Source organism: Folsomia candida, unplaced genomic scaffold (assembly GCF_002217175.1).
Source record: "Folsomia candida strain VU population unplaced genomic scaffold, ASM221717v1 Fcan01_Sc018, whole genome shotgun sequence".
Classification (NCBI taxonomy): domain Eukaryota; kingdom Metazoa; phylum Arthropoda; class Collembola; order Entomobryomorpha; family Isotomidae; genus Folsomia; species Folsomia candida.
The window spans coordinates 2,255,400-2,270,525 of NW_019091210.1; the positions used below are offsets into that span (position 1 = coordinate 2,255,400).

The 15,126-nt window shown below is 38.3% G+C and overlaps 4 protein-coding genes across 6 annotated transcripts; all 4 read right to left on the reverse strand.

Annotated features, from left to right (window-relative positions):
* Window positions 1-2,910: 2,910 nt before the first annotated feature.
* On the reverse strand, window positions 2,911-4,967 carry LOC110857309 (gastrula zinc finger protein XlCGF7.1). Its single transcript, XM_022105924.2, has 4 exons — window positions 4,850-4,967; window positions 4,587-4,777; window positions 4,095-4,502; window positions 2,911-3,883 (listed from the first exon to the last, which is right to left on the reverse strand). The coding sequence occupies exons 2-4, from the start codon at window positions 4,704-4,706 to the stop codon at window positions 3,473-3,475; spliced, it is 939 nt and encodes a 312-aa protein (XP_021961616.1). The 5' UTR covers window positions 4,707-4,777; window positions 4,850-4,967; the 3' UTR covers window positions 2,911-3,472.
* A 270-nt stretch (window positions 4,968-5,237) lies between these two features.
* LOC110857320 (zinc finger protein 888) lies at window positions 5,238-7,285 on the reverse strand. Of its 3 annotated transcripts, XM_035857822.1 has the most exons (4): window positions 7,212-7,285; window positions 6,958-7,139; window positions 6,484-6,879; window positions 5,238-6,224 (listed from the first exon to the last, which is right to left on the reverse strand). In XM_035857822.1, the coding sequence occupies exons 2-4, from the start codon at window positions 7,072-7,074 to the stop codon at window positions 5,976-5,978; spliced, it is 762 nt and encodes a 253-aa protein (XP_035713715.1). In that variant the 5' UTR covers window positions 7,075-7,139; window positions 7,212-7,285; the 3' UTR covers window positions 5,238-5,975. The 3 variants fall into 3 exon arrangements, with proteins under 3 accessions (XP_035713715.1, XP_021961625.1, XP_035713716.1); XM_022105933.2 differs by having other exon boundaries at window positions 6,958-7,254; XM_035857823.1 differs by lacking the exon at window positions 5,238-6,224 and adding an exon at window positions 6,268-6,404 and having other exon boundaries at window positions 6,958-7,254.
* A 2,801-nt stretch (window positions 7,286-10,086) lies between these two features.
* Window positions 10,087-12,757, reverse strand: LOC110857118 (zinc finger protein 182). The gene is made up of 6 exons (XM_022105721.2): window positions 12,357-12,757; window positions 12,131-12,173; window positions 11,834-11,997; window positions 11,649-11,771; window positions 11,170-11,571; window positions 10,087-11,042 (listed from the first exon to the last, which is right to left on the reverse strand). Exons 3-6 carry the CDS (start codon window positions 11,909-11,911, stop codon window positions 10,794-10,796), a joined length of 852 nt encoding a protein of 283 aa, XP_021961413.1. The 5' UTR covers window positions 11,912-11,997; window positions 12,131-12,173; window positions 12,357-12,757; the 3' UTR covers window positions 10,087-10,793.
* A 1,202-nt stretch (window positions 12,758-13,959) lies between these two features.
* LOC110857119 (zinc finger protein 799-like) lies at window positions 13,960-14,627 on the reverse strand. Its single transcript, XM_022105722.1, has 3 exons — window positions 14,517-14,627; window positions 14,057-14,440; window positions 13,960-13,977 (listed from the first exon to the last, which is right to left on the reverse strand). The coding sequence occupies exons 1-3, from the start codon at window positions 14,625-14,627 to the stop codon at window positions 13,960-13,962; spliced, it is 513 nt and encodes a 170-aa protein (XP_021961414.1).
* Window positions 14,628-15,126: the final 499 nt, after the last annotated feature.

Consider the following 15,126-nt stretch of genomic DNA (forward strand, 5'->3'; position numbering starts at 1 on the left):
CAGAAATCGTCAAAAAACTCATTGCCCCAGCCATTTTCTTCTGGCAACCTGATGCCAGATTTTTCCTCTTGGGAAGAGCTACTTTTTCAGCTTTTGTTGTCCGAAGCAAATGGCTGGGGCAAGGAGTTTTTTAGGGTCAAAGTTTCTGAGGGAGGGGGTTATACGGCAAGTGCCGTAACAAACGAGGGCTAATGATATACCAACATTTAAATTTTTTGTATTTTGATAAGCTAACATTTAAGTAACCAGTATAGTTTAATTAAATGAGACGCATGATTTAGTGAGCGCGACAAAGTGCGACGGATACGACACTGACTCGCGATGGTAGTTGATACCCACCAGAACCCGAGTTTAACACTTTCTTTCGCGAAATATGGAAAATGATTTTATGGAACACTTGGTCTGGTTTATCTCTGTATAAGGTTAAGTTCATAAGTTCGAGAACATTGGAGTAATACGCTCAGTCCGAGAAATTTTTGAAATTCACTTAATATACGTATATACATAATAAAATGGTAGAAACACTAGAACCCAGATAAAAATTCGAGATTTCGCTGTAAATTCCCTATCGAATTCGCAGCGAAATGTCCGCCGATTCGCTGGCGAATTCAAAGCGAACTCGTAGCGACTACATGAATTCGCACCGAAGTCGGAGCGACTCCACGATTTCTCCACGCATTCGCTAGCGAATCGGCGTACATTTCGCTGCGAATTCGCTAGGGAATCCACAGCGAAATCTCGAATTGTTATCTGGGAAGGAAAATAATAGGTTAAACTAGGCGGCATTCACGAAGATACAAATTTGAAGTACGAAAATATGGATTCCTCAAGGACTAAAAAATACATGGCCTCAAGTGATGGGAAGCCTTGGGCTCTTTGATAAGTTTTTGTGGCCTTAGGCCTAACCCTTTTTAAAGATTTTGAGGTCGACGTCAATGAGGTCTGAGGCCGATATTTTGAAAACTAGAGAGGCCGAGACCGGCCTCGCCGAGGCGTAAGATTCCCGATGTTAGGCCTGGGTTGGTGGCTGATGGTCGACAAACGAGTTGTCGACACCTCATCGGTCGACAAATAACAGGTCGCCAAAGCAACTAGTCGCCAATCTCAACTTGTCGACAGATGACTAGTCGACGCAGTAGATCGGTCGACATGGCATGTTTATCGCCAATCTCAACTGGTTGACAGTAAATATGTCGACGCCAATTAAAAGTTGTAAAAAATACTTGCAAGGGAAGTTGTATATACAAGCACTTGATTTTATTGGTACAAATTTTCCAGAAATTTTAAAAATATTACAATTTTTAACTTAAACGAATTTGCTTTGCGCCCACAGTGGACCTAGCACAGTGGGCCAAATGGATTTGGATGGTTTGGATCTGAAAAATTTCGGATGAATTGGATTTGGATGGATTGGATCTCAAATTTTTTGGGCCAAATGGATTTGGATGGATTGGATCTCAAATTTTTTGGGTGAAATGGATTTGGATGAATAGGATCTGGGTGGATTGGATTTGGTCGAATTAATTGGATAAATTTCGTCACCATAAAGAATATCAGGAAGTGTTCTTTTTAACACTCCGATCTCATCCTAACAGTAATTGGGCCATACTTTTGTTGCATGGCACACACTGTGACATATATATAGTCCAATCAGATTTATCCCGAACACTAACCATGAGTTTATATATATAATTCTTTGGATAATCCATGCCCTGATCCGATCCAACTGGATTTGGATGGATTGGATCTAAAATTTTTTGGGCCAAATGGATTTGGATGGATTGGATCTGAAATTTTTTGGGCCAACTGGATTTGGATGGATTGGATCTGAAATTTTTTGGATGAATTGGATTTGGATGGATTGGATCTGAAATTTTTTGGGTGAAATGGATTTGGATGGATTGGATCTCAAAAAATGACGATCCAGCTCACCTCTACTCGTCACCTCGTTTTTCGCCACGTGCAGCTTTTCGCTGGCGTTTACAATTTGTTCCGATCATGTTATAGGCTACTCCAGTTAAAAAATCAGAAAGTTCCATCTTGGAGAAAGAGTTTATAAGATTACGCAAACGAGCATCCAAGGCAATTTGTGAGTACTTTTTTGGACGACGCAGTCCCCCTCTCAGTTTTTCCCCAACTTATTTCTTCCGAACTAGACATTGTGTATTTTTTATTCAATAATTTATTACTGCCTTTTGGTCAACTTCTGAACTTGAACTAAACAAGTGTAGTTCGTAGAAGGTGGAACTCTGAGTCATGGATTAAGATATACTATACTTCCACATTAAATTTAGATTAGAAAGTCCAGTTCTAGGAATTATGAAGGGCAAAAAAGTTAACTCGATTTGTTAATATATTAACAAATTGTAGGAGTCAACTCGTACGTATGCATATACGTACGCTTATGTACATATGCATTTCCTGTAATATTCAGTGTCGACCAACATATTTTGTCGACCAATTGAAATTGGCGACAAATATCCCATGTCGACCGATCTACTGCGTTGACTAGTCATCTGTCGACAAGTTGAGATTGGCGACTAGTTCTTTTGGCGACCTGTTATTTGTCGACCGATGAGGTGTCGACAACTCGTTTGTCGACCATCAATCCGGAACCCGTTAGGCCTAGGTCGAGAAATATAGCTTCCGACCAGAGGCCAAGACTTAAATTGTGAGGTCAAGGCCTTGAGCTTTCTCGGCATGCGAGGTCGTAGGCCTCACTTTTCGAGGGGCCTTCTGAGGTTGCTCATCATTAGGCCTTTTTCCCCCCTTTACCACTTTTTTCCTCATTTTCTGGTAAAAAAAAGTTTTGAAATGGAAAACACATACCTTACGTAAAATGGCTAAATGTCTATGAAAAAGTTTTAATATGTTATAACTAAATGGTTGGAATAGATTCAGATGAATGAATTCAATTGACGTTAGCGTAAATTAAATTCTTTAACAATTTCATCAAAACTTAACAACTTCATGATTTCAAAAGTTTAATCATAAAACCTGATTTTATCTAGTGCATATTTAGTCAGGCCCGGTACGGCCCTTCGGGCCGTACGGCCTGGAAACCATTATCCAGTCAAATCCACCTTTGTCGCGGCACTGAATACTTACAAGAAACGCCAGAATATTTAAGAAGTACTTATACATAATTAAAAAACAATTACTATTCAAGGGACATATACCGAAAAGATTAACAAATGTCTGAAAATCTAGAAATATATAACGATAGATAAGAATGTTTAGGGATTTCCGTGATCTATCAGAGTTCGGGAACACACCTACAAAGTTTGACCGTAGGTCGTCATCAAATAAAACAACGTTGAATATAAATAAAATGTATCTGATAATAAGTTGTGGGCTATGTAATTCTGACTTTAGAAAGTGGCATTCTGCTGTCCAGGTCATTGTAATAGAAAGCTTTAAACTAATATAAAATGGGTTGCAAGGAAAACAAACTTCCTCGCTTGAAAAAATCTTAATTATCAATCAAAGATGTCAAGATTTCACGACTTGAATCTTCCTTTTCATTCATATGCTCTCGCCCGATGTGATGCACTAACAATTCAAATTTGCGAAATTTCCTGGGGCAGTCGTCACAATCAAAAGTATCCGCAATATGGTGACTTGTCACATGTTGTTCTAAATCATGCTTCGAGTGGGTTTCGTACTCGCATTTATCGCAGGAATGAATTGGGTGTTTCGCCTCCACGTGACGCTTTAAACCGTGTACACTCGCGTACTTTTTTTCGCAAAATGAGCACGAATAATTCCTCCGTTCTTCGTGCACAGCTTTGATGTGGCGTTGTAAGCTATCTTTCCGGGAGGAAGTTGCAGGACAAAGGTGACACTTGAAAACCTCTCGGCTCGATTTTTCAATGTGTATCATCTGTAAATAAAATGCGACGTGATTTGATTTTCTAAAGAAGAAATTGTAAACTTGTCCTATAAACCTTTTCCTATAAACCTATAAACTTTTCCTGGTAAAATTCTCAAAAATTCAAATCAAAATCAAATCTTAAATCTTATCTCAAATCTTAAAAATTAGCAAACCAAAACTTCTTGGGTTATTAATTCGGATAAGATACTTATTTAAATACCTCGTGACTTTTCATGTTTCCGAGGTGTCCGAAACTCTTCCCACACGTTGTACCCTTAAACGGCTTCTCGTTCGTATGGGTGGAACGGTGTTGCTCAAGGCCTCTCCTTGTTTTCAACCCTTTCTCGCAAAGTGTGCACGGAAATCGGACCGGATTCTCCGAATGCTCAATTTTATGGTGTCTTGTAGCCTCGTATTTGCTCAGGTAGGATTTTTCACAGCCGAAGAACGTACATGGGAAACGGGGTCGTTCCTCCGTGCTGTGGAAGGCTTTAATATGGTTTCTTAAGTTGTACGAATTGAGGAACACGCTATGACACGTGTCACAACTGGGTCGTTCCCGGTTGGTGTGAAAGCTTCTAGTGTGAGCCCGTAGGCTGGGCAGATGTTTAAAAATTCTCCCGCAAACCTAAGGAATTTATTTTAAATTGTGAGTTATGTGGACCTTGGAAATTATAAAATCAGTTTTAATTTTACACGTCGAACCGCTCACCTGGCATTTCACCTTGGCTTCGGGATCCTGCGTGGCGAGATCTGTGGCAACGTGCGCGTTTGTTATTAACGATTCGGAACTCATGGGATGTTCTTGATTCAGCTCAAGCTTAAAATCCATCTGGATTCTGATTGTGAGTATGTAGATATTTACTTCTCCAAGAGTGTGAGTACAAATGGCGAGAGTTTGATCTGTAAATATATTTCAGAGTTTGATAACAAAGTGTTAAATATTTAAGTGTGTTAAACTTCGTTACACATTACTGGTTTTGTTTTGGTCACTTCAGTCGTGGCAGTGCCCAGAGGAAGAATGTGTGTTGAATAAAATGAGTAGTGATTTGCATGGTATGAAAAAGGTTGATTTTTTTAAATTACAGCCACCGAGTGTGCAACTGAAGAAAAAAGGTTGTTATAATCCCTTGGACCAAAATACTAAGCCCATACCTTGAATCAAACATGCGCTATCTTTGTTATAAATAGAAAAGTTACAAGGAGTCAGTGCAGTGTGTTGCATGTGTCTGTGTATGCAGAAGTTCAGCACTGTATGGCAACCGCAGAATATAGATTCCAACTAGAGTAATGGAATCTCATGTCATAATCCATGTATGGAACGGGTAAAATGCAGAACTAAATATGTGTGTGACTTTCCGGATGAAATTAAATAAAACTAAAATATTTATTATCGTATTAGAATAAAAATTGTATAATTAAGGAATAATTTAAGTGAATGGGCTTGTTTGCTTGGCACACTTTAAGCCGACCAATTTTATTACTGGTTACATAGTATTAGAACGGCTATACATACATGTATGTATTTAGGAAAAATCGCTGAAATATGCGTTTAATATTTACGACAAAAACGCCAGAATATTTACGATATATCTACATGCAGTTATAAAATACCTAACAGCTTTATGTTTGTACGCACCAAGTAGCAAAAATTAATAAATGTCAGATAACCTAGAAATATGTAATGAAAAATAATTACAAATGTTTGGAAATTTCGTCAACTACTTATAAGAGTTAGAGAACGCACGCACAAAGTTGGACCGTGGGTTGTCATCAAATGAAAAAGTTCAAAATAAACACGTGTATATTCAGGTATCTGATAATATGTTGTGGGCTATGCAAATTAGTTTTGCCTCTAACGAGTAACACATTCTGCAGGGATTATCAAAATCAGAACTAATATAGGAATACATTTTAGGGAAAATAAACTGCACTTAAAAATATCTTAATTACAAATAAAACGATATCAACATGTGAAAAATTAAATGTGATTTTTCTATGGCGGGTCATCGCCCATAGTGACAGACTAAAGAATCAAATTCGCGAAAAACCTCAGAAGTAACAATCGAAAGGATGTCGACTTCTCACATTTTGTGTTAAATTATTTTTCGAGTGGTTTTTGTACACGCGGAGCAGTTGAAGCTCCTTTGTTTTCGGAGTGTCTCGCCGCCACGTGACGCTTAAAATCTTGAACACTCGCCAACTTTTTTTCGCATAATGAGCACGGATAATTCCTTTGATTTTCATGGATCAACCGGATGTGGCTTTGTAAGTACGATCTCCGAAAGGAAGTCGTAGGACAAAATTGACACTTGAAACTCGCTCGTGCCGATTTTTCAAGGTGTGTCATCTGTAAATATTTGGACATACATTGGTCTGATTTGATTTTTTAAAGAAGAGATTGCCCCCTATTGTAAAGTAAAAATCTGCGCGGGACGGAAAATTTCCGCTCTGTGAGCTAAATGCATGCTAAAAGAGGCCATCGTCTGAATTTCTCCGTCCCACAGAGATTGTTGCCTTGCAATATCAGCTATGCGTGTAAAAAGTCTCTTAATTAAAAAATCAAACCAGAACTTTTTGGGATATTTATTCCCGGATAAAATACTTACCTCATGATGCATCAGGTCAGATTTTTGGGCGAAACCCCTCCCACAAGTGGTACACTTATAAGGCTTCTCGTTCGTATGGGTGGAACTGTGTCGCCCAAGATGTGACATCGTTTTGAATTCTTTCTCGCAAAGGGTGCAAGGAAATCGGACCGGATTCTCGGCATGGTCAGTTTTCACGTGCTGTGAAATGTGTCTCTTGTTTTTGTAGGTTTTCTCACAACCGGGAAACGTGCATGGGAAACGGGGTAGATCCTTCGTGTTGTGGTCGGCTTTAATATCCTTAGCTAAATTTGTAGTGGAGAAACACGCCGGGGAAATTTCGCAACGTGGTTGCTCCCCGTTGGCGTGGAATGTCTTCATGTGATCGCATGATGTAGGCGGGCTATTGCTGCAAATCTAAACGAGAGGTTTATAAGATAAGTAACAGAAAAGAAAAATAAAATTAGTGTCCATCTTCTAAATTTAATTCGTCACCTCAGGTTCCACCTTCGTGTCGGGATCATGCGTGACGGAGCGCTGCGCACAATTCGTATCAGATTCGACCGTTTTTGAGCATTTGGGGCGATCTCGATTCATCCCAGGCTTATCCATCTTGATTCTGATTGTGGGTATGAATTTGCTTGTCCAGAGGGGTTCGTACAAAGTACGAGTTTAATCTGCAATATATATTTCCGAGTTTGTTAGCAAAGTGTTGAATAAATGTGTTAAAATGGTTTTATTTTGGTCACTTTAGTCGTGGCAGTGCCCAGCGGGAGAATGCGTGTTAAATAAAATGAGTGGTAGCTTGCGTGGTATGAAAAAGGTTGCATTTTTTAAATTACACCCACCTATGTGCAACTGGAGGAAAACATCGTTATTAAAACACTTTGCATGGACCAAAAAAACCAATACTGTAAATCAAATATATTCTATCCTTGCTTTATTGTTGCAAGGAGTCAGTGCAGTGTGGAAAAGTCATGAATCTGTATGGTGTAATACAGATTCATGGGAAAAGTTGATGCACGATACCTGGAAATGCACGTCACGAGCTGCAGTAAAGTTGTACTTATTGGATTCGCTGCATTTTTGAACTCCTTTTTGGGGTGTGTGCGATGGGTGAAAAATCAATCGGAATTATTATCAAGTGGGAATTATTCAAGATTAAACATAATACATTAAAATTCAATCGTTGACACGTTTTTATTGTTCTGAAAATTCTTAAACAGTTAAAAATCGATAAGCGCTAACAAAATTTTCAAATCTTCCTCAAACTTACGATCCTCCAACTGGATCACACGCAGGGTAACAAAATAAAACCAAACTACGCATAATTGAAAGAATTTCTGAATAAAAACTGCATACAAAATTGTACCCACATCGAAACGCAATGTACTCTTTTATCTGTACTTCTCGAGAGTATGAACTCGACAGTGTCTGGCCAATATTTGGAAGCTGGAAAACTGCTTCTTACAAAAGTAACACTCGCGCCAATTTGCAACATTGTGATATCTCACGCGTCGTGCTAAATAATACTTCGAGTGAGGGCTTTTGTACTCGCATTTGTCGCAGGAATGAATCTTCTCTGTGTCCACGAGGTGTCTCGCCTCCACGTGGCACTCGTCGACTTCTTTCCAAGGCATTAGTGCCACTGTGTCCCAACCAAATTTTGAAAAGCAGCAAATTTCTTCCGAAAGAAATAGCATTCATGATTCGCAGCCTTGTGCCGTCTTACGTGCATGACAAAATTGTGCTTCGAGTAGCTCCTGTTTACATACAAAATTACTACAATAAACCAAGAATATCTCAAATTAAAAGTAGGGTTGCCCCGGGTAGTGGCACTACCCGGTACCCGGCTACCCGGTACTCGGCCTAAACTTTTTGCCGGGTACCCGGCTACCCGGCCGGGTACCGGGTAATTTTAAATATTAAAAATAAGGGCAATTGTCTACTTCTTTTAGAATTTGCAACAATTTTATAAGTTTTAAAAATTACAAGCTAAATTTCTACAGTGCAGACTTCATTTTTAACCTCCGTACCAAATTTCAAATGAAAGTAATATATTGTAAAATTTGGTACGGGTCGCATTCTCTAAGGTTCGGTTCACTATGGTTAAACTTTGCTCCAATACGACCCCCAACCAAAGGTCAACTTGGTGACCGATGTAGCCTATCTTTGAACTTGTTTGCCATGTCTTTGTCCAATATGCATGTGCTAAAAATTTCAACGAATCGGGCTAGAAAGTGGATATTACATAAATGAAAGTTTCCTGTTTGACACACAAAGAGCGTACTCATGACAATGTCTTATTTATCATCGCAATCAATTAGCAAACTTGTTAGGCGTAACAAATTTATTTCTTAAGGAATTACCTCACAAAACAAATTTTGCGAGACTTTCAACGTGATATCTTGCGAATCGATTAGCAAGATAACACTTCGAAAGTCTCTCAAATCAACTATATCTATTTTGATTTTTTAGTCATGGGGTTCGCAATTTCTCTCGCTGATGACTGCGAGGATGAGCCTGCGAAATAATTTTACGAAAAAACAATGGCTTTTTAGCAAAAGCTTTGAGTGATCTTGCAAATTTCTAAAAACTTCGCAAGTTATGCTTAATGTTCGAAATATGCAAATTCACTGATTGATAATTCGCTCACGTGAGTGCGCCCAAACTAATTTTGAAATTTGTATCATAATTTCCAAATAAGTGTTGGCCAAGGTTGTACCCATTGTTTCCAAATATATTATTTTATACCAAGTAGAAAAATGAACTCCGACGGATTATATTTTTTGTAAGATTTTTGCATTTTAAGTAAGAAAATTGAATATTTCAATTACCCGGCCGGGTAGACCGGGTACTTAAGTGTACCCGGCCGGGTACTTAAGTGTACCCGGCCGGGTACCGGGTATCCCGAAATAGGCCGGGTATGCCGGGTACCGGGTAGTTACCCGGTACCCGGGGCAACCCTAATTAAAAGCATACATTTACTCTTTCACATCTCGAGACAGTGAATCCTGCTCCAGTGTCTGATCAATCTTTAATGGATGGCAAACTGCTTCTTGCAAAAGTATCACTCGTGCCTCTTCTCAATATTGTGACGTCTCATGTGTTGAGCTAAATAGAGTTTCGAGTGACTCCTGTACTCGCATTTGTCGCAGGAATGGAACAGCTCTTTATTCGTGGCATGGATCGCCTCCACAGTGAACCGTCAAGTTTGATGTGGTTGAGAATCTTTTGTCACAAAATGTGCACGGAAAATTCCTCTGATTTTCATGTAAAACTCGGGTGTGGCGTTGTAGGTCATATTTCCTTAGGATTTGACCAAACGTGTCATCTGTAAAATAAAAAAAAAATGAAAATGTAAAATGAACATGGATAATTGTTCACCAAATTTTTCCACAAGCCGTTTATTTACCTTGTGGGTTCTCAGGCTTCCCCTGCGGGCGAAACTCCCCCCACACGTGGAGCACTTGTACGGCTTCTCCGTCGTATGGGTAAGAATGCTGCTCAAGATCTGCCCTCCATTTAAATTCTCCGCAAATTTCAAATTAGCGTACAAATTTATTTCTACAGTTGGGTAGAAAAAACGGAGAACTAAATATGCATATGACTTTCCGGACCAAATTAAAACTAAAATATTTATTACCGTATTAGAATAAAAATTATATAATTAAGGAATTATTTAAGTGAATGGGCTTGTTTGCATGGCACATTTTAAGCCGGCCAATTTTATGTCTGGTTACATAGTATTTAGAGAACGGCTATGTATTTAGGAAAAATCGCTGAAATATGCATTTAATATTTACGACAAAAATACCAGAATATTTACGATATATCTATATGCAGTCACAAAAAAAGTTTTATGTATTTACGCACCAAGTAGCAAAAATTAATCAATGTCTGAAAATCTAGAAATATGTAACGATAAATAATACCAAATGTTTTGAAATTTTGTCATCTACTTATAAGAAATAGAGAACAAACGCACAAACTTTGACCGTAGGTTGTCACCAAATGAAAAAGTTCAAAATAAAGACGTGTGCATGCATCTGATAATATGTTGTGGGCTATGCAAATTAGTTTTGCCTTCAACGAGTAACATTGTGCAAGGATTATAAAAATCAGAACTATTATAAAAATATATTTTAGGGAAAAAAAACTTCACTTGAAAATATCTTAATTATAAATCAAAAGATATCCACATGTGAAAAATTAAATGTGATTTTCCCATGGCGTGTCATCGCCCGTAGTGACAGACTAAAGAATCAAATTCGCGAAACTTCAGAAGTAACAATCGAAAATATTGGTAACTTCTCACATGTTGTGCTAAATTATTTTTCGAGTGGTTTTTGTACTCGTATAGCGGTTGAAGTTCCTTTGTTTTCGGAGTGTCTCACCGCCACGTGACGCTTAAAATCTTGAACACTCGACAACTTTTTTTCGCATAATGAGCACGGATAATTCCTTTGATTTTCATGGATCAACCGGATGTGGATTTGTAAGTTCGATCTCCGAAAGGAAGTCGTAGGACAAAATTGACACTTGAAACTCTCTCGGGCCGATTTTTCAAGGTGTATCGTCTGTAAATATTGGGACATACATTGGTCTGATTTGAATTTTTAAAGAAGAGACTACCCGCTATAAGCTTGGCGTGTAAAAATTAAAAAATACTTTTCAGGGTCATTTACTCTCGGATAAAATATTTACCTGGTGACGATTTCGGGCCGCTTTGTGGGCAAATCTCCCCCCACAAATGGCACATTTATGAGGCTTCGCGTTCGTTTGGGTGGAACTGTGTCGCCCAAGGTCTGCCTTCGTTTTGAATTTTTTCTCGCAAACGGTGCACCGAAATCGGACAGGATTCTCCGAATGCTGAGTTCTGTAGTGTTTTGCAACTTTGGATTTGCTTAGGTAGGATTTCTCACAACCGGGGAACGTACACGGGAAACGGGGTCGTTCCTTCTTCGTGCTGTGGACAGCTTCAACATCGTTGGGTAAATTTGTGGTTGAGGAAGACGCCTGGTGGGCAATGTCACCTTTGGGTCGCTCCTGGTTAGTGTGGAGATTTTCTATGTGTGTGCATAAGGTAGACGGACTTTTGCTGCAAATCTAAACGAGAGGATTTTAAGTAAGAGATAAATAAAAATAAAATTAGCGACCATCCCCTAGATTTAATAATTCCTCACCTCACATTTCGCCTTCTTGTCGGAGTCATGCGTGACGGGGCGCTGAGGAGCACAATTCTTATCAGATTCGACCGTTTTTGAGCACTTGCGACCTTCTCGATTCATCCCAGGCTTAAAACCCATCTAGATTTGTGGACGTTGGAAATTGTGAAATCTGTTTTAATTTTACAAGTCGAACCGCTCACCTTGCGTTTCACCTTGGCTTCGGGAGCCTGTGTGGTGAGATCTATGGGAACGTGAATGTTTTGGAACTCTTGAGACATTCTCTATCCATCTCGGGCTGAAGATCAATCTGGATTCTGGGTTTGAGTATGTACTTGTAAGTTTGATTACAAACGGCGAGTTTAATCTACAATATATATGAATGAATGAATGAACGCTTTATTATACTGGCTTATTAGTACAAGAAATACAAAATTTTATGCTTAACACTAGAGAAGGAGGCTCTAAATTAAACATTTTAACAAATTAAAGTAACTTACTTGCCTAGTTTCGTCAGTTTACATCCTCTCTAAGCCAATACTTCTACCAACAAATTAATAATTTAGCAAGATGAACAAACATAACCATCTCGCAGCTCTAAGGAACGCGACAAAGTTGGTTGCATACCAAGTCTGGTTAAGTTGTAAATTTAGATACAATACTTGTAATTATTACAATTCCAAATCATTAGCCAATTATAATTTATGTCAACTTAAGCTTACTTACTTAAAACTATTTTTGTTGGAAAAATTGCACCAAAAAACCAACCTAATTTTGAAATACAAACCAATTTTGATTCCCCAACCAACCGAGTGGACAGGCAAAAGCCACGTGGTAATTCTAATTTTCTAAAATAAAGATTTAAAATGCAATTTTTTGGCTGAAATAGTTGTTCAGCTTGACGATGAGGGATTTTCACACATTTCCAATTATAATCGAAGATATTACCAATTAAATTTATTAAAATTAGAATAAAAATTAAATAAATTTAGAGGAGCTCGTGCACGAGCAAATCCTCCTCGGTTGGCGCGCTGACGGGGAATGAATATATATTTCCGAGTTTGTTAACAAAGTGTTAAACAAGTGTGTTAAAATGGTTTTATTTTGGTCACTTCAGTCGTGGCAGTGCCCAGAGGAAGAATGCGTGTTAAATAAAAGGAGTTATGGGTTGCGTGGTATGAAAAAGGTTGACTTTTTAAGTTAACTACAACCACAAGGTGTGTAACTGAAGGAGAAATGCTTATTACCATCCATTGGACCAAAATAACTTGTCAATGCTTTAAATAAAATGTATGTACGTATCTTAACTTTAAATAGAGTCAGGAAACAAGGAGTCAGTGCAATGTGGAAAAGTTTATAGTGATATGCATATGTACGTATGTAAACACGTACCATACAATTCAGTGGGTGGCAATGAATTTCATATGTATGTACATACATATGGCAATGAAAAATCGCTAAAATATGCATTTAACGTTTACGACAAAAACGTCAAAATATGTACGAAATGCGTGCATTTGCTTTCTGAAAAAATATCTAAAAGATTTATTCGCTTTTCAAGTTATACATGTAGCATATAAAAACATTTAAAACATTTAACATTAAACACCTAGAAGTATGTTACAATAGGTAAAACTGTATTGAAATATTTGCGACCTAGGTATAAGAGTTAGAAAAAATAGTTTGATAGTAGGTCGTCATCATTGAAAAATTTGAAGAATAACAGATATACGAATATGTTGTAACGAATGTCGTGAGCTAAATAAATTGTTTTTCCTTCAGCGAGTAACATTGTGCTGTCCAAGGGATTATAAAAATCAGAAGTTTTGAACTAATATATAAAAATACATCTTTCAAAGAAAACAAATTTCGATTTAGAATATCTGAAATATAAATTAAAAGATACCAACATGTGTCCAACGAAAATTTAAATACCATTTTCCCGTAGGGACAGATTAAACGGTTAAATCCGCCAAACTTCCTGCCGCAGAAGTAACATTCGAATGTTTACGTCTCACGTGTCGCTCTAACTTAACCTTCACGTGGCTTTTGTACTCGCATTTGTCGCAGTGGTGAGACTCTTTGTAACCGGAGTGTTTCGCTTCCACGTGTCGCTTCAAACCTTGAGAGCTCGCGCACTTTTTTTCGCAATCTGGGCACGGATAAGTCCTCTCCTTTTCATGCGTAACTCGGATGTGGCGTTGTAGGTCATATTTCCAGGAGAAAGTTTTACGACAAAGGTCGCACTTGAAAATCTCTCGGCTCGATATTCCCAAGTGCGTCGTCGAAATAAAATGTGGCGGCATGATTTAATTTTCTAAATAAGAAATTAACCGCTAAAAGCTTTCTGTGTTATAAATCTCTTATTTAAGAAATCATGCCGCAACTTCTTGGGTGATTTATTCCTGGATAAAATATGTACTTACCTCGTGACTCTTCAAATTTCCGAGATGTCTGAAACTCATTCCACAAGTGGCACACTTATGAGGCTTCTCAGTCGTGTGGATGGGGACGTGACTCTTAAGCTGATCCCGCCTTTTGAATTTTTTCCCGCAAAGGGTGCACGGAAATCGGACCGGATTCTCGGCATGATCAATTTTCACGTGGCGTGAAACGTGTTGCTTGTTCAGGTAGGTTTTCTCACAACCAGGAGACGTGCATGGAAAACGGGATCGTTCCTCCGTGCTGTGGTCGGGTTTAGTATTATTCGTTATATTTGTAGTGGAGAAACACATCTGGGGGGCAATGTCACATTTGGGTCGCTCGTTTGCCATGTGTGTGCGTAAGGCAGACGGGCTTTTGTTGCAAATCTAAACGAGAGGTTTATAAGTATATAAAAATAAAATTCGTCCATAATATCATCTTCTAAATTTAATAATTCCTCACCTCGCATTTCACCTTCGTGTCGGAAGCCTGCTTGGTGAGATCTAGGGGACTTGTTGTTAACGTTTTGGAACTCTTGGGACATTCTCGATTCATTCCAGGCTTAAGATCCATTTGGATTCTGGTTTTGTGTATCTATTTACTTGTCCAAAACTTTGAGTACAAACGGCGAGTTTAATCTGCAAATATGTATTTCTGAGTTTGTTAACAAAGTGTTAAATAAGTGTTTTAAAATGGTTTTATTTTGGTCACTTCAGTCGTGGCAGGGCTCAGAGGAAGAATGCATTATAATCAAATCGAATTATTACGGCGGAGTAAACTGGTCACTATCGTCTAAATCATGACCAACTAGGTCTATTTAAGAATTCCAAACGATAATTTGGGATGATCTGCTAATCAAACTTAACCAAGAAGGAATTTTGTATTCCAACAATGTAGTGACGCCAACCAAATTAACATTTTTGGACACCGAGGTGCCCATTTAAAAAAAAGTAAGTAATAATCGGGTCAAATTTATAGTGCTAAAAAATTTATTTTCTTCCGACCAAAGGAATAATTTTCCCAAACATCAAAATTTGCAGCCAATAGATTTTTGCAATAATCTAACCCAGAC

Coding starts and splice junctions, on each gene's coding strand:
- LOC110857118 (XM_022105721.2), bottom strand. CDS start 11,911: ATGTCTCAAGAGTTCCAAAACATTCACGTTCCCATAGATCTCACCACA. Junction 11,772..11,833: donor AAGCCAAGGTGAAACGCAAG/GTGAGCGGTTCG, acceptor CCACAAATCTAG/ATGGGTTTTAAGCCTGGGAT. Junction 11,043..11,169: donor CGGCCCGAAATCGTCACCAG/GTAAATATTTTA, acceptor CAATATTTACAG/ACGATACACCTTGAAAAATC.
- LOC110857320 (XM_035857822.1), bottom strand. CDS start 7,074: ATGGATAAGCCTGGGATGAATCGAGATCGCCCCAAATGCTCAAAAACG. Junction 6,880..6,957: donor ACACGAAGGTGGAACCTGAG/GTGACGAATTAA, acceptor CCTCTCGTTTAG/ATTTGCAGCAATAGCCCGCC. Junction 6,225..6,483: donor CTGACCTGATGCATCATGAG/GTAAGTATTTTA, acceptor AAATATTTACAG/ATGACACACCTTGAAAAATC.
- LOC110857119 (XM_022105722.1), bottom strand. CDS start 14,627: ATGGATCTTAAGCCTGGAATGAATCGAGAATGTCCCAAGAGTTCCAAA. Junction 14,441..14,516: donor ACACGAAGGTGAAATGCGAG/GTGAGGAATTAT, acceptor CCTCTCGTTTAG/ATTTGCAACAAAAGCCCGTC.
- LOC110857309 (XM_022105924.2), bottom strand. CDS start 4,706: ATGGATTTTAAGCTTGAGCTGAATCAAGAACATCCCATGAGTTCCGAA. Junction 4,503..4,586: donor AAGCCAAGGTGAAATGCCAG/GTGAGCGGTTCG, acceptor TAAATTCCTTAG/GTTTGCGGGAGAATTTTTAA. Junction 3,884..4,094: donor GAAACATGAAAAGTCACGAG/GTATTTAAATAA, acceptor TTTTATTTACAG/ATGATACACATTGAAAAATC.